The sequence below is a fragment of the Ziziphus jujuba genome, chromosome 2, assembly GCF_031755915.1.
Source record: "Ziziphus jujuba cultivar Dongzao chromosome 2, ASM3175591v1".
NCBI lineage: Eukaryota > Viridiplantae > Streptophyta > Magnoliopsida > Rosales > Rhamnaceae > Ziziphus > Ziziphus jujuba.
The window spans coordinates 1,634,209-1,652,006 of record NC_083380.1 but is presented as its reverse complement, the minus strand read 5'-3'; the positions used below and the strand labels follow the sequence as shown (position 1 = coordinate 1,652,006).

Below are 17,798 nucleotides of genomic sequence, written 5' to 3'. Positions count from 1 at the left end.
CAGCAGTGTGTTGCTTTATCCACTACTGAAGCAGAGTACATTGCCGCAGCGGAAACGGGTAAGGAAATGTTGTGGTTAAAGCGTTTTCTCACAGAATTGGGTATCAAGCAAGAAGACTACAAGATACATTGTGATAACCAAAGTGCCATGGATTTGAGTAAAAACTCAATGTATCATTCCCGTACAAAGCACATTGACATCCGCTATCATTGGATACGCGAAGTAATAGATCAACAGTTGCTGAAACTGATGAAGATCCACATAAAAGAGAATCCAGCAGACATGTTAACAAAAGTTGTTGCTCAAGGAAAGCTGAAGCTATGTAGAGACATAGCCGGAATGAATGGCAAATGACCATCAGTTTAAATGCGGCTGGAGGGGGAGAATTGTGAAGTCCAGCCGCATCACCACTGCACCGACAGTGTGAAGACTGCATAGCCACCATCTTTGACAATGGTTGCTGCATTTAACACTAAACTCCAACTTGCTCAACAATTGTGGGCTACTGTCAGAAGCTGTTGAAGATTGTGGCCATGCAACCAACCTTGTAAGCCTATAAATAGGTTCATCTCGTTGCATGCAAGGCAAGCTAAGAGAGTAAGCTCAATATCATCCCAAGTGAGGAATATTGAGAGTAAACTCCTAGAGAGAGAGTGTTTAAGTTCCAGAGAGAGCTTGAGAGAAGAGTGAGCAATTCCAGAGAGAATTTGACAGTATAGAGAGAGGTTCCACGTGAGAATCTCCACGAGAGAAGTTTTTATTTTTGTATTCTATTTCCAAGAGAGTAATAGAATTCTTTTTATTTTTCTTCTCATATTTCTTCTCTAAAGTGGTCAGAGAACCACAACATATACTTGGGCAGAAAGGAAGACCTTTGAATTGGTGAAGGAAATATATGAAATTAGGAATATGAAGAACCGACATTGAAGAAGTATCCTAAAGCTTAGATTTGGTTACCGACATTGGGCAAGTATAAATATGAAGCTTGGCTTCCATATGTGCGAGTTACCCAAGTGGGCTAAACAAGTGATAGTAGGGAGCTGTATGAGATGCTAAAGTGCCTGTTTATGCGTATGTATGTGTATAGGAATGGGACTTGGTATCACAGCTAGATTAGCCTCAACATGGTGATGATTTGAATAACTATGAAAAATATAAGATTAGGGCCACATGAATTAAATACTACGTTGAGGATAATATATCTTATACACTGCAGTCTACAGAGTGTCTGCCAATCCAATAAAAGAAGAAAAGTAAAGCTCATTCATTTTATTACCTTATAAAAAGAGTAAAATCATGTTACCTTGAGGTTACTGGTGGAATAGAATATTTTCAATGTATTTAATCTTCGTCCAATCTGCAGGTTTCTTTTTGGCATGTTTTTAGTAAGAATGGACAATCCACAATCTTCAGTGTCTCAAGAAGCAATGTTGTTCTTCGAAGGAATGGTATTCTTTTAGGCAGAGATTCCAAATATGAGCAAAGTCCAAGTCTTTTAAGCTGTTTGAATCTCCAAATATATTCTGGAAGACTCTTCATTGTACAATGCCAAATCTTGAGTTCTTGGAGGATGGTTGCAACAGCTTTAAGCCCCTCGGGAAGATTCCTTAGTCCTGGAAGATAATCAAATCTCAGAAACCACAGGCTTTTGAGACTTCTCCACACAATCTAATTATATTCAGAGCCCATGTCCTTATCCCCAGTAATGCACAGACTTTGCAAATTGGACAGGGGAGTGGAGGAGCTTCCATCATTCATTAATGTCCGTTTGACAGAGCTTTCATCTTTCATTGTATTTATGAATGGCACCAAGCTAGTGTTCTTCAACACTAACCATTCCTTTAAATTCGGGTAGAGCGGCATGGAACACAACTTAGGGCAATCTTCGATCATCAATCTGGAAAGATGAGGAAATGCCAAAGAAGCATCACGTTCTTCCCACCATCTCTCTAGATTAGGCAATTCTATAAACCTTACCTCTTCCAGTTTTTTGATGAATTCTGTTGACGATGAGGGATTGCTCTCAGAATTGTGATCACCAGACTTGTTGGAGATATACTTCAAATTAGGCATGTTGTCCAGTATCAATACCTTGACAGTTGTGAGCTGAGTAAGTGGTTGTAGACTTTTGCATTCGCATTTTTATAATGAAAATTTGACCAGATTTGTGAGAGAGAGAAGCCAATCTGAAAGCTTGTCACCCCTGTAGCCGAATAAACCCAATTCTTTAAGTTTTGAGTTCAGCTTCAGACCTTGTTGTGTATCTTGAGCCTTGTCCTTTACTGCTTGGTCATCGGCATTGAGATCAAATTCCCAAGCTAATGTTAAAGATTTAAGGTGTTGTTTCCCCTCCAAATTTGTAACCTTAGAATAGTCAACATTAACATTTCTCAAATTTCTGATTTTCAGCTCTCCTCTCAAGTTGTTCAGCTCCTCTAATTCGTCTAGAGACTCCAAAGTATTGCCCTTTCTATACAAACATTTTGGTACTGTTGGCGTTAGTACTCTACTCTCTCCATTGCTCCTTTTCAACACAAATTCTGACAACGTCTCAAGCTAAGTTAGCTTACCAAGTCGAGGAGGAATATGAGTTAAATTGTAGCACCAATCGATCTCAAGATGTTTGAGGTTGACTAGTTTCTCCATATCTTTTGGCAGCTCTTTGAGTCCACAGCATGAGGAGAGTTTCAGTGTCATCAAATTCGGTACCTTGGTGATTGAATCAGGCAATAAATTGATACCTTTGTTTTGAGAAAGATCAAGGTATTTTAGATGCTTCATCTTATCATTGGACTCCAGCACGACTTTGATCCCTGTAGCATGCAGATCCAATGTACGTAAGTTATTATAATTGGAAATGATATCTTTAAACGTTGAGCTACGCAGTCCCTCATCAATTTCCTCTTGCAACTGGCAAGGCAAAATAATTGTTCAAATCCTAGGCCTCTTTTTCTGAAAGAATGAACGAATTTTTCTTGACCCATCTAAATGAAAATGAAACGAGACATGCTCGGTTGTTTCATCAATACCAATAGCACACTTATCCTTTTGTGTTGTTTCATCATCGATATCATGCTTATTCTGTAGAGTTCTTTCACCATGAACACCAACATCACTCTTATCCTTTTGAGTACTTCTTTCATCAGTACCAGTTTCAAGCTTTTCCTTTTGCTTGAATGTGGCTAACCTTGTTCCTAATGCAAGTACTGCTAGGTCATGCATAAGCTTTGGCATCTTGCACTTTGTTACAAAGCTATTCTCATGGTCTACTTCCAATTCTTCAAACATGGATCTCTGACACAACTCCTTAACATGAGCATAACCCCTATCCTCCATTCGTTGTCCTTGCTCTGGATAAATCAACCCTAGTGCCATCCAAAGATGTATTAAGTTTTTCACATCAATCTCAGATTGTTGAAGGAATATACCACAGTAGGCAAAGCATTGTTTCAACTCCGAAGATAGAATATTATAACTAAGTTGAAGGAAGGGCAAGATTTCTTCATTTACTACTTTTTGAAATTCGTTATCGCGGAAGTTGGACCAACCTTGGGTTTCTAGATTTGTGGACTTGAGTTTCTCACCTACTATCTTTAAGGCAAAAGGGTTTCCTCCACACCTTTTCACAATCTCCACTGCAACCTCCACAATTTTTGAGTTGACTGGCTTTTGAAAATCAAATGCAAATCGTTGGAATAGGTCGCAAGGGTCATGTTCATCTAGATGGCGTAGCATATGGACATTCTTGTCTGTACTTGCAGTAATGTCTCCAACAAGTTTACTACAAGTAGTTATTATTATTCTGCTCCCATCACTAACAGCATTTGATAACAAGTTTTTGAAGTGTAGCCATTTTTCAGTGTCCATATCCAAGACATCATCAAGTACAAGAAGCAGCCGTTTTCCATTTATTATGTTTTGAAGCTTGTCATGCAATTTACCTTCTTCGAGGTAGTTGAGGCTATCTTTTATGGCGCTTATCTCAGTCTCTAACAAGGCTGCAGAGTCCTCCTTGTGAAGTTGTTCAACGCTAAGACTGTTCACTTCATGGAAGGCGCTAGGTCCCTCAGATGGTGTGCACTGTGGTAGTCTCTTTGTTCTAGACTCAAGTCGTTCGTCCTGAACATCTTTTTTAGTTGTATACCGAATGATTCCGTCAACAAGTGATCTCATGTAAAGTTCATGAGGGAAGATTCCCTCCTCAAGTGATCCCTTGTTAAATTCATGAGGGACGTTAACCCAAATTCGCAAATCAAAGTCGGTATCCTTCTGAGATATTAGCCGTTGAAACAAGTTCAGAGCAAGTGTGGTTTTTCCTAATCCTCCATTACCTACTATGGCCACAACCGCCACATGCTCTTCTCCATTTGTTGTTATGTCCTTCCAAAGTTGTTCTTGAATATCCTTTTTATGTTTGTCCAACCAACTATCTGAATTGAGCCTATTCACTGTGGGGTCCAACTCCTTAGTGCTAACTTTACGAGGCCTGCGGAAGCAAAATTTATGAGGCTCATCAGGCCTAACATTATCTCCAGCTGCAGCATCTACGACATCTTTTATTGTTTCACGTAGCTTCTTCGCCAAGGAAACTAGTTGTTTTGAGTTGAGGTCCGGTTTGGCAGCCTGAGACCAGAATTGAGATGGACTATCAATTAAATTTTTTTTAAAAGAAAGTCCTAATTTTTTTATAATCAAAAATCTATTTCAAATCCAAATCTTGTATTCTTTTGTTCAAATGCATGGTAAGTATTAAAAAAAGGATAAAATACACAAAATCATGATCCCTCAAACTATGAAAAAAAAAATAAAAAACAACAACAACAACAACAAATAAGGACTATGATGATTAAAATCTGCATATTACCCTTACAATATATATATATATATATATATTTAAAACAATTTTGGAAAGTAAAATTTAAATATTACTCATAGGAGAATTATCTCTAGCATTATTTGACTCCTTAGTAAAAATTTTACAAGGCTCTTAAAAAGTTTTGCCCCCAAGGAAACTCGTTGTTTTAAGTTTAGGACTGATTTAGCTGCATGAGACCAGGATTTCAATTAGAAGTTTCAATATAGTCCTAATTTCTTCATTGTCTAATATCTATTTCAAATCCATTATAATAAAGTAGTTTTATTCACATTATAAAAATTATTAAGAACACTAAAATTTTTAATGATTTTTTATATTCCAAGATACTCATTGATAAAAGGTTAGAAATACCTTAAGCATTAAACAAATATAGTTCAAATTATACATATTGCATGGACCAATATCATCCGGGTTATATTTACCACATTCCTAATGATAGATAAAAAAAATAAGCCTACTTGTATAAATCAGAGGGGTGTATACACTTTGGGATGGACCTATATCATCCATTCATGTATATCACACTATTAAGAGTGAAATTGACATATTTTATTAATGTAGAAAGCAAAAATATGATTTAGTATTGCCATATATAGAATATAGTGTGTCTAATAATTTTTGTAATATGAATAAAATGGCCCTTGTTATAATCCTCTAAACTATGTAAAAGTTAAAAATAAAGACTATGATGATTAAATTCTCTATAATACTCTTACAAAATAAAATATTATTTAAATTTTTGAAAAAGTAAATTTTAAAGATTACATGAATAAAAAATTATTAGTAAAAATTTGCAAATTAACTAAAAAAATTACAATCTAAAATGTACCAAAAGATTAAAAACTCTCAACTTATTAATTTTATATTTATTATCATGATTTCAATAATCATTTTAGTTTTTTATCATTATTTTACTAAATATGTGGGTAATATAATATTGTAGCAAATAAATTTGTAAAATTTATTTATATTCTTATTTATACTTATATTAATTTATATCACTTCTAGTTGATCATAATATCATATTATTTATCAATTTAATGTGAAATATTTATATAGTATATAACATAATGAATATTATAAATATAAAGGTAAATTACATAAAACCTCTTCAACTATCTAACTCTTACAAATAATCCCCTAATAGTACAATAAAAAAACCCCTCAAACTATTAAAAATTTACAAATCAAATAAAAGGTATACATCAAGTTAAAATTATCCTTATAACAAAATCTAAATTTAAAATTATTAAAATTCTCAAAATGTATAAATTATTTAATTAATATTAATATTATTTTAAATATTTTAATTTTTGAAGAAAACAATATTTATATTTAAAAAAAATATTATTTTTAATGTTTTATTTTTCGATGAAAATATTACGATTTAATATTTTTTAAATTTTGAAGAAAGTATTAGTTTTAATATTAAGATAATAAGAAAAAAGAGTTAATTTCATCCACCTCTATTAAAGTTTAATTTAAATACAATTTGATTACTCAGCTTTCAAAATATCATTAACCTTTATCAATTTTTTTAAAAAAACCATCATCTTCCTCTCATGACCCATTATAAAGTGCTAGTTGTAATTTTTAAAATTTACCTAGAGATCTAGATGAAATATCCTTTAAAAAATATTAGATTAAATTATTTGAAAAATGGTATAATGGATATGACAAGAGGGTGTTTTTGTCAAATTAAAATAAGTTTTAGTATTCGCACCCCATTGGGGTGCTAATTGTAAGTTTTTTAAGTGAAAATTTCATTTAAACCTTTTCAATGTTACCTTGATATTAGTTAGACCCTATGCTTTTAAAAATCATCAATCAGACCCCCATTTGTCAGTTAATTTTATCAATTAAATTGCTACAATTATTATTTCATAGTGTTATTCAATAATAAAATATTGATTTTTTTTTTTTTTTTTTGCTTGTAACTACACAAATTAACTAAAAGAAATTGACAAATATTAGAACTCTTTTAATATATATAGGGAACTAAAGAGAGGTTAATGATGATTTCTAAAAAGTGTAGGTTTAAGTGTAATTGTAGTAAATGTAACACCCCGTCTCAAAATACAACCGAAATTTTCCAACTTTCAATGCGGTTGACCATTGACCATTGACTTTGACCGTTGATCGAATGGGTCAAAAATTGACTTTTTGACTCGGATGGAATTCTAGGTTGACTGAGGTACCATTACGAAGTACACGTTGGCATGAGTTCGTAGACTAGTGGTACGTTGAAAACGGAGTTACGGTTTGAAAGTTATGAGCAAAACAAGTTGGGGTCCAAACTATCCAAGGGTGTCGGAGTTGACTTTTTATTTATGGGGAAATGAGCTTTGACTCATACATGGTTGTAAAGTGCTCGCTGATACGAGTCCACAGACTAGTGGCACGCCTAATTTGAACGTACGCTTAAAAAGTTATGGACATTCGAAGTTTTCCAATTATCGCAATATTTTATTCTATTTTCGAATTATGCACAGTACATGAACAGTGAAACACCATGTGTCACGATCTCAGCCATTCCTGTGAGTGCATAGTGGCACCCACGTGGTTTTTCTTAGCTGAGGTGGGAGAGAAGAGAGAGGGGGGGGGGGGGGAGAGAGGAGAGAGGAGGTGGAGAGAGAAAGAGAGGAGGAGAAACACCGGCCACCACCGGTTGGCCATCGTCCGGTCACCGGAGGGCCACACGCGCCACCCCACTACCTCCGCCTCCTCAATTCCAATCGGCCACCCAAATCTCAAGGCCAACCGGCCGGTAATGCGCCAGGGTAGGAGAGTTTTCCAGCGACGGCCATTTTTCCCCTCCACCATCAGCCACCACTGTTTGACCCATTTCCAGCCATTTTCAAGCCACACGCGCCAGCCACCCCTCACCACCTCCTTATTTCAGACCAGCCCACCAAATTTCATGGCTACCGGACCTCCGACGCGCCGGGATCAGAGTATTTTTCGGCGAGGGGCCGAAAATCTTCAAACCCAGATCTCTTCACCATCCGGCCTCCGTTTGCCTCACCGCGGGTCCCGTTGAGACCCTCTCCCTTCAACCTACAAAACCCCTGAAAATCGCAGCCATCGGCCGCCGGACGCGCTGCCGGAGGCGATGGTTTCCGGTGGGTCTCCGCGGTTCGCCGAAAAATCCAATTTCGGCGAGTACCCAGTCACGTCTCCGGCCCCTCCCCACTAATTCCGACCCCCTGAACTCAAATCCGGGGTCTTTTTCCTCCAATTTGCGATGGTTTAGGAGAATCGAGTCTCTAAAGGCCAAGAGCTTTCCAGCGAGATTCCGGCCACCACCGGTCCGATCTCCGGAAAGTAAGACCAGATTTATAATCCCCGCCTCACAAGCTTTGATTTGGTATATTGCTTGTAAATTTTGGTTAACGTTTACGTTAGTCACCCCAGGTACCGGGTATTATTTATCCGAATAAAATATTAATTTATTTGAGTTGTGTAATGTTGTTGTTCTAGGAGTACGCGTGCGTTATGAAATTGATCCCATGGAGGATCTTGGATCAATTGCGTGCTCCAGGTGAGTGACCCACCTTCAAAATTAATTTGGGATGTTAAAACATATATATTTTGTGTAAATTGGTTGTTTGAAAAATATGTTTAATATGTTGAATATTTAGTAAATTTATATTTGGAATTCTGGTGCCAAAATTGAATGGAATTAAATATTTGTGCATTATAAAATATTTTGGTTTTAAGGAATTTGAGATTTTGACAATTATTATCAAATTTCATTGTTGGAATATTTTATAATCAAATATGTGATAAATATGTTTTATGTACTTGATATTTAAAGGAATTGTGATTTTAATATTAATTAATTTATTGTGGAAATTATTTTATGGTATTGAGGAATTGTGGAATTAAATTATATATGAATTTCATGCGGTTTTAACATTATTTTTGGGCATGATTTGATTTTAAACATTTCAAGGAAATATTGGTTTAAGTTTGGTGGTTTCAAATTGTATAATTATGTCCTTGGAATATTATTTGTTTGATTTTATGATTTAGGAAAATATATTTTTATATTATTATCGGTGGATTTATGCTGAAAATATTAAAGAAAAATGTGGGATGTGAATTTGAAATTGAAAATGGTATAATTCCCACAGTAAATTTGGAAAAACTTGGGTATTTTAATAAAATTGTTTATTTGTTTTAGACGCACTCATACAGTACTGGTGTTCTGTACTGTATATGTGGATGAGCGCGCAAGTTATAATGTCTCCCGTGAGTTGCCATTGGACCGAGGGTAGGCAAGATTGATATTGGCCATAAGCCGGCCCCCTTCGTGGTCGGGATGACGGTTTAAGCAGCGGCGTTGTCGGGATGCCGAAGAGACCGTATGTAAGTTTCTCTCTTCAACCTCCCGCTAGACAGTGCTCAGGACGCTGGGTATCGGAGGGCATCACTGGTATATGGTGTGGTGCGTTAAGTATAAATTTTCAGATAGAAATTTCAAACCCTAAAGGTTTTAAAATCGTATTTAAATTAAGTGCGTTTAATTTGTTTTATCATCTAATTAATTAGTTAAATTACATTTTTGACATTGTTTATTTTTATTGATTAAATCAAATTTTATGAATTAGATATATTGAAAGTTTTTCCCTTATATTATATTTCTTTAATGCAAGTGTTCCAAATTTATTTATTATATTTTATTACATTTTACTTATATTTGGATTATTTAATTATTATTTATTAAATTAATGATTCTTTAATTTTTGGGCATACAAATAACGGGTTTTGCGAAAATGTTTTAAAAGGGGAACCTTTCTAACTGAGTGAATAGTGAGGGTTTTAAGAGAAAATATTATTTTCAATGAATTATTATTTATTTATTTGTTTGGTATTGATTAATTAAATTCCTTTTATTGTTATATTATTAATATAAAAATTGTACAGTAGGTCAAGGTTTGGGAGACATTGATCGTCCGGGACGAGCCCGACGTCTCAGTTCATTGCCGAAAGTCCAATAAGCATTTCTTTCATTTTTCCTCTCCATCTTGTATTATTTCTTTATTTGTCATCGTATTAATTTCATATTTACTGGCATAATGCTCTGTATACTGTATTGGACATTTAGTTATTAATTATCACTGATTTATTGTTATTCATTTTGAAGTACCGTAAATTTGTGGAATCAAATTGTAATAATGTGGGATGAATAAGGGGATGTTTCTAGAAATGTATTTTCAGTGCAGGAAAATTGTGGTAAGTCCAATTCTTAGGGGAGGTTCTGCCGGATTTTCCATTGGAAGGTCCGGTAGGATTTTCCTGGAATCAGGGCTTGTCTAGGGTTCTGGTGAGGAATTTTGGATGGGTCCTGACATAAAACTAAAAGGGTTTAAATGAAATTTGTTATTTTTCTAAGTATGAGATATTAGTCTAAATCTTAATAGGTCTACATAAAATATTCTTTTAAAAAAAAGAAAAAAAAAAGAAGTTGGGTTAAATTATTTAAAAAATGGTATGGTGGGTATGCCAAAAAGGTATTTTTGTCAAATTAAGATAATATTTGGCATTCACATCCCCTATATGGATGCTAGTTATAATTTTTAAAATATGAGAGACTAAATTATAATTAGTTCAAACCTTAAAAGATTTAGATGAGATGTTTCTAAGACAAACTTAGATGATATCATTTGAAAAATGATATAATGGATATGGCAAAAGGGTATTTTTGTTAAATTAAAATAATTTTTAATATTTTATTGGTTTGAAGATGGCCATTTGTTATATACGTAATCATAGTTAAGGGGTTTATTTGTTACATAAATAGTTTAAGGAGATTAATTGTAAGAGTCATATAGTTTAGGGGTTTTCCATAATTTGCCCTAAATATAATAGAAATTTTTTTTTAATTTAATCTTTAAAAACTGTCGCAATCCCTCTTTTTTATTAAAAATTTGACATTATGTTAAGGTTTAATTGGTAACATCCTTCTATAGTAAATTGGCTATTTGTTATTTTTATAGTTTGAGAGAGTGATGTATATATCAAATAATATAGAGGGGTTTTGTGTATTTTGCCCTATAAAAAAGACAGCAAGAGAATAAAAAGAAGGATTAATTTCATTTCAGTAATTTTTAATTTTTAAAGTTTTATGATTTAAGCCTTTAACTTTCATAAGTTGTTATCTAAACCTAATGTACAATTGTTATTACAAGTTATGTCATATTTGAAATTTGGCTAATAGTATTTAACAATTGTCTCACGTACAGTCCATGTGATGGGTATTAAATTTTAATAAATTTCAAACTAGAATGTACTAAAATGCAATTTGATATTTCATGTGTAACTCACATGAGATGTTCATTAATGGTAATGTGAGAAAAAAGGTTAATATGATTCAAATTGTAACAAATTATAAATTGAGTGTTTATACTGTGACTTTTAATAGTTGAAAATCTATATTACAAAACCATAAAAGTTAAAAACACTAAAATACAATAATTTCTAAAAAGATTTTCCAAAAGAAAGAAAAATTTTGATGTAGGAGTGAAAATTAAGGGAAAAGATACAAAAATCCCCAATTCAGCTTTCAAATCTATTTCTAGTTTCCTCGTAAACTTTTTTTTATTTTTTATTTTTTATTTTTTAAAACAATTTTCCCATCCAATTATATCTCAATATCCACGTGAGTTTCACGTGCATGCACTTGTAGGAGTGAAATTTATTAGGCGTTTACTAAAGCCTGTTTGGTTCTGATTTTGTTAAGCTCCGAATTTGTGCAGAAAGGAAGTTAAGAATGGGAATCGACAACAGGACTTAAATTTTATCTGCAAATAGAAAGGCTTAAATTTTATTTATTTATTTGGATATTGGGTTGAAATGGGTTTGATGCATGTTGAATTACCATTTTTTTTTTTTTTTCCTTTCCAAAAGCTTAATATTATTAGTGAATCATCATTTTATCTATATTATTTTTCTAAAAATGCCTAGTAGTCAAATACCAATTTTGATTTTGGACAGAGAATTAAATGTTAACTTGATTAGCCAAGGTTATTGATCAAATACAAAAATGAACGTTAATTTGTAATTGAGAAAGAAGCAGTAGTAGCAGTGCGTACCTCACTCAAGACCTCGTCCATCAAGTCGTCTGCTTTGTACAGTGCATCTTCAGTCCTCACCCTTCTCCTGACTTTACGGTTCTCGACCTTTTTCTTCTTATCTGGATCACCCTGTATATCCTTGATTCTTGAACTAATGGTGTCTTCAAGTAATTCTTTTAGCTTATCCTTACCCTGCAACAGTACATCCTCGACTGGCTTTTTCCCTGCACCATCATTTAGAGCCTCCATGATGGGTGAAATAAAGTCTTTTAAGTCCTTTCGGCTTCTCTTTTTCTCTTATCTGCTCAGATGCATACTTTAGCTTCAGAAGGATCTAATCGGTAATGGTAGAGGCTGTAGATTCTTCCATGGCCGATGGAAATAGTGGTTTGCCGAAAATTAAGAGGTTGACCACAACGAGAAAGAGAATGATTGTGATTAGAGAGAGATAAGGTGCTTTCCTTGATTTCCCTTCTCTAATTATTTATATGGCTTTCTTATTGTAATTTTCCACGTTTCTTTTTATTTTATTTTATTTTAGCGTTAAAGCACTTTACTATATCCTTAAGTTTGGGCAAAAATGATGATTAAAAAAAAAAAAAAAGTTTGGGCAAAGTTTATTTTGGGATCTCTACAATTTTTATTTAACATTTGATATCCTTAAGTTCCACAAAGTTGTATATTAGTGACCAACCCGTGAAATGTTAACAGAAACCTAACATTGATCCATTCATTTTTAAGCCTAAATCCATTTTCTTTTTAATTTTTGATCGTTAATCTTTACTAAAATAATAATAATAAAAAAAAACTCATCAATTATTGGACAAATAAACAGAAAAAAAAAATAGAATTTAGGGTTAAAATTGGATAAACTGTTAGGTTTCATTGTGTTTAATGGTTTTGTTATCAATATGTAATTTTTTAACATTTGAGGAGTATCAAACGTTAAAAGAAAGTAATAGAAACCCCAAAATTATCATAGAACATAATTAGGTGACAATAAATTATACATATATATATATATATTAAGCTTTATTGACTTGTCCTAAAGTTTTATTCCACATATATACAATAATAGGGCCTAATGTGTAAGCTATGTGTGACTCAACAATCAACCACATTAGCTGGACCCCCCATGATACAGCGTTGGAACCATATATTTAATGGTCAGTTAGTGTACTTTTAGACTTGGGTTACTGATAAAACCATATAGAGTACATATCTAAGGATAAAAATCCCCCTTCTCAAATTGTAATTAAAAAAAAAAAGGTTGGTAATCAATACCTAAACCTCTTCAAATTGTAATAATTAAAAAAAATATATGGATGGTAATCAGTACCTTGTCAATTTGTTTAAGCTATGTGTGACTCAACAATCAACCACATTAGCTGGACCCCGTTAAGGAGACCCACATGCATCTCAATATCCGATTGGTTCATGATACAGTGTTGGAACTATATATTTAATGGTCAATTAATGTATTTTTAGATTTGGTTTGCTGATAAAACTATTTAGAGTACATATCTAAGGATAGATATCCTCTTCCTCAAATTGTAATAAAAAATATATATATATCTTTTTAGAGTACATATCTAAGGATAGATATCCCCTTCTTCAAATTGTAATAAAAAAATATATGTACATATCTAAGGATAGATATCCCCTTCCTCAAATTGTAATAAAAAAAAAAAATGGTTGGTAATTAGTACCTAAAGGTCAATTCGGAAATTTTATGACAAAGGTTACGATACCAATCGTAAACACACACGCAAACTACGCCCTAGCAATTGTTTGTATATTGGTTTTGATACCATTACATGTATATATTTTTCTGCTTAAAAGACATTCTGCTTTATGATCTTTTTTTTTTTTTTTTTTTTCCTCTTTTCTTTTCTCTCCATCAAAATTTCTTGATATTGTCATTAAGTGACTATTATATTTCAAAGGTACTTAACATAAGTAGAAAAACCAAAATAATTTTTTTAAAAATAATAATAATATGACTAAAGAGAAAGGGATGAAATTTTTTAGTCATCGATCTAGTTTAATTCTTACCTTTTGTTTTTAGTTTGTCCATTCATTTAAATGATTATAAATTTCACGACTAAAAGAAGAAGACAAGATACTAAATCCAAGGCTAGGCCTAAGGCTAAAGTGATTGTGACTAAATGCTAAATCCAAGGCTTGGCCAGCCACTTTACTCTGTCGATGGAAACTTATCTCAATGTTTTCTATCTCCATTTTTGTCTGATGAGTGACATAATGCCACTTTATTTAGAAAACAATAACAAAGAGATAAAATAAATTAAATTGGAAAAAAATATACAAATGAGGCGACATTATACCAAATCCCAATCCTTTCCAAAATTTTAAAAAAAAATCATTTAGAGTTTCTGTTAATACAGCTAACACAGAAAAGATAAAAGAGAAAGGAATCCATGCACGTCCTTTTCAATCCAAATTCGTTGAAAGGTTCAAATGACAGGGTGTAACACGCGGATTCAATAATAATTAATGCTCTCTAAGCTTGAACCAATATAGAGACAAAAGAAACACCATACATATGACCTCGTCCTTTGATATTGAAACTCCTGCCAAAATTAGTACGTGACATTTCAATTTCCATGCCACAAGTACCGTCCTGAACTAGTAAAAGTTTTTTGAAGTCCTAGTTATGCTCATTTTGCAAAGTCAAAACCTGTACCTTTTGTACCACTTACCAGCAGCAGTTCATGATCAATGTATCCCAACATGTTGGATATATAAGCTGCAATTGCATATGTCTTGATGGTGGTTTTGGTCTGGTCTTTAAGGTTGTCGGTCAGATACTGAGCGAACAGGAGTTAAAAATTTTCTTTCTAAAATTAATTGCAAAGGAAATAAAAAAGGACAAAAACAATTAATTAACAGATAAAAAGGACTAAGGGAGAGGAATCCATGAAAATGCATGTGCTATAAATGTCCCCTGCAGATTGATACAACTTCTGATCATCTAACATTTGAAATGATGGGTTGGTTCAATCCTTGTCACATAGATATGTCCATAGATGTTGGAAGTGGGAGGAAACCGTAAATTTGAATAACTGAAGGGGGTAAAAAGGAAAATGTGGTGCTCTTTATTTTCTAAAGTTTCCATTCGAAATAGAGACAAAAGAAGAAAAAGAAGAAGAAGACTGTATTAACCGCTCTATGAAAAGGGTCCTCGGTGGCTACGCAGTTGTTTGAAGAATGATGTACTTATTTCATCTTAATATATATTCTCATTTTTTTCAAAAAAAGAAAAAAAGCACTCTTTGAAACACCTGGTATTTTGATTGTTAAGTACATTGACATTTCTCTATCTACGCTAAGAAAACAAATCCAACTTGCTTGATCTTTATAAAAATTTTAAACAAATTATTTTGTTTGGAATAAACTAATCTTATGATATCAATTAGTTGTATATATTCAGTTTGTTATTTGTTCGATTTGATAATATTTTACCAAAGACATATCAAATCAACCATTTAAATCTCACAATGCTACGAACTCATGTTTATATATTAAACGAGTGTAAAACTTACCAATTATATGAGCAAATTGTTTCATGGTTGTATATGCATAAACCACAATCTCAAGAAACTATTCCAACTGCATTGATATCATAAAACATATACATATGAAACATATGTACTATATAATAGATGGTTGCAAGAAAATGGTACAACATAATGGAAAACAAAGATTAATATATAATGCATATGAAACATTTATAGCTGCTTCTTTTCCCTAGTTTTTGATCTGCTGCTCGTGTGACTGGGATCCCAAACCCAAATGATTCATTAGCAACCAAGTGAAAGTCAAAAGCTCTCCACCCTTTCTTAGTTGCTGTGCATGGACGATTGCTTGACAATTAATTGCACTATAGCACAATAATTCCACCCAAAACCTACTCATCAGCTCCCACTGGTTTCCCTCCAAGCTTTGGAGTTGGTTTGCTAGTCTGCATGCATCAAACAACACAGATTTGCTACTATTTCCTTTCACTTCAGCAGGCCTATATTTGGGTTTTACATTACTCAATTTCTTGCAGGCTTTCAGATGATCTGTTAGGAAGTGTTTGGAAAAGAAACCCTTTGCCTCTTCTAAAGTATCCTGAAAAACTATCTCCCAAATATTTCCCAGAACTGGTGCCAGCAATTCCGGTTTCTTTGCCAGAAGATAAAACATATAATCCGAAATGTTCTTGCAAATTTTTTTACTCATATCTATCCTCTTCTGCTCATCACCATGTTGAGGACCACCATGATGATGATCGTCTTGATAGCAAATTTCACTGGCCAAGTGCCAAAGAAGAAGGCTTTCGGCATAGTGAAACTCGTTGATGCTCCATCGGAGCTTGACATAGCTCTCAGAGCCTAAAAGAGCCCGATCACCTCGGTGTGAACATGCCTCCTTTGCATCACTTGGCTTGGAAGATTTCTTTTTCAGCTCTTCGAAGATCAAGCGCTTTAGTTCTTCAATGTTCTTCTCCTCCGACGTAAAATACCAAAATATATGATCTTTATCTAGCAAGGAAGTAACGCAGCCAGAGAAGCGCCACTTTTCCAATTTGTTGAGTTTAAGGCAAAGTCTTATCATATTATACTGCGAAACCGATCTAGACCACCTTCTGCCTTTTAAGATACATTCTCGAATTGAGCTCATTTTACCTGACAAGTAAGCGGACCAAGATATTTGGTGCTGTGGTGACGTTCGCTCTGCAAAGGCCGGAATATATTTTTTCCAGCCCTTGAGACAGATGAACATGAGGAGCCAGTCAGAGAAACAGAGCTTAATTCCAGAGATAATATCAACAAATATAGCTCCACTAACCAGTACATAACTAAGGATGAGTTCGAACTTTTTCAACTTATCTTTGTCAACTAAATAATGAAACGAAATGAAAGCAACAACCATGGAACCCACGCTAAGAGAACGAACAAGAACCCAATTCCAGTGAACACCACAGAGACCTTGGTGTGTAGAAGCTGGTACATTAAACTGAGCTCATACTCCATTAATCTGAAACTCACATCAGAGCTAATATTGAGAAAAAAATTCCTGCTTGATTTTTTATCACTTGGGTTCAGAATGTAGCCCACAAGAAGTCCCCTGAAATCCTCAAAGAGAGAATAAGCCGTAATTAGTAGTTCCATATGTTTTTCTGGATCATCTATTTTTCGACCTTTGTAAGAATGTTCATGGCTTTCCACTATTGTCATCTGTGTCTCTTCCACGACCTTAACAGACCTTGTTTGGAAGTATTTCGCCACGGATTCTTCATAGTCATAACCAGGATTCGGCTTCGGCAATGTAGTGGATCCGAAACGCTTCAAGTTTGCAAGATACATAGCCATTAATCTCTCTGCATACTTGATTGCTCCGACGATGAGGACGAGGATTGTTGGGAACCATATTTTGTTGTGGGGAAATGTTTGGAACAAGATATAAGCAGCAGCAGATAACTTCGCAATGAGTCGAAACAAATGGCGGATCCAGAGTTCGTTATCTTCAAGAGAATAAGAGGTAATGCTATCAGGACCACCGAGATGGAGCAAAAGAAAAGAGACCCAGAAAGCAAGAATGTCTTTGTTGCCTTTATTGGGATCAGATTGGCTATTGGAGATTAGTCCTATAGCATAAATAGCAATCCAGTCCGCCACAAGGTAGGTAGACCAGAGAAATAAGCTTAGTATGATGTTTCTGCTTCTCTGCCTAAAGGATGCGAAAAGGACTAATATGATTTGTGTGGAAAGGCTTAACAGAATGAGACTCCGGATGTTCCATTGATACCAGAAATTCTTTAAGTTGTCGACCCACAT

At 34.0% G+C, this 17,798-nt stretch overlaps 2 protein-coding genes across 2 annotated transcripts; both read right to left on the bottom strand.

The window, feature by feature from the left end:
* Window positions 1-1,668: 1,668 nt before the first annotated feature.
* LOC107417536 (putative disease resistance protein RGA3) lies at window positions 1,669-12,204 on the bottom strand. Its single transcript, XM_060814459.1, has 5 exons — window positions 11,974-12,204; window positions 3,030-4,623; window positions 2,606-2,813; window positions 2,161-2,524; window positions 1,669-2,058 (listed from the first exon to the last, which is right to left on the bottom strand). The coding sequence occupies exons 1-5, from the start codon at window positions 12,202-12,204 to the stop codon at window positions 1,669-1,671; spliced, it is 2,787 nt and encodes a 928-aa protein (XP_060670442.1).
* A 3,519-nt stretch (window positions 12,205-15,723) lies between these two features.
* LOC132800530 (uncharacterized) lies at window positions 15,724-17,798 on the bottom strand. Its single transcript, XM_060814458.1, has 2 exons — window positions 17,057-17,798; window positions 15,724-16,964 (listed from the first exon to the last, which is right to left on the bottom strand). Exons 1-2 carry the CDS (start codon window positions 17,796-17,798, stop codon window positions 15,724-15,726), a joined length of 1,983 nt encoding a protein of 660 aa, XP_060670441.1.

Bases quoted from the DNA above. Each gene is read 5' to 3' on its own strand.
- LOC107417536 (XM_060814459.1), bottom strand. From the start codon at position 12,204: ATGGAGGCTCTAAATGATGGTGCAGGGAAAAAGCCAGTCGAGGATGTA. The intron at 4,624-11,973 runs GTACGCACTGCT...TTCTGGTCTCAG, and splicing joins TGGACGAGGTCTTGAGTGAG to GCTGCCAAACCGGACCTCAA. The intron at 2,525-2,605 runs GTGCTACAATTT...TGTGTTGAAAAG, and splicing joins AAACATCTTGAGATCGATTG to GAGCAATGGAGAGAGTAGAG.
- LOC132800530 (XM_060814458.1), bottom strand. From the start codon at position 17,798: ATGTGGGTCGACAACTTAAAGAATTTCTGGTATCAATGGAACATCCGG. The intron at 16,965-17,056 runs GTGATAAAAAAT...TTAATGTACCAG, and splicing joins GGGCTACATTCTGAACCCAA to CTTCTACACACCAAGGTCTC.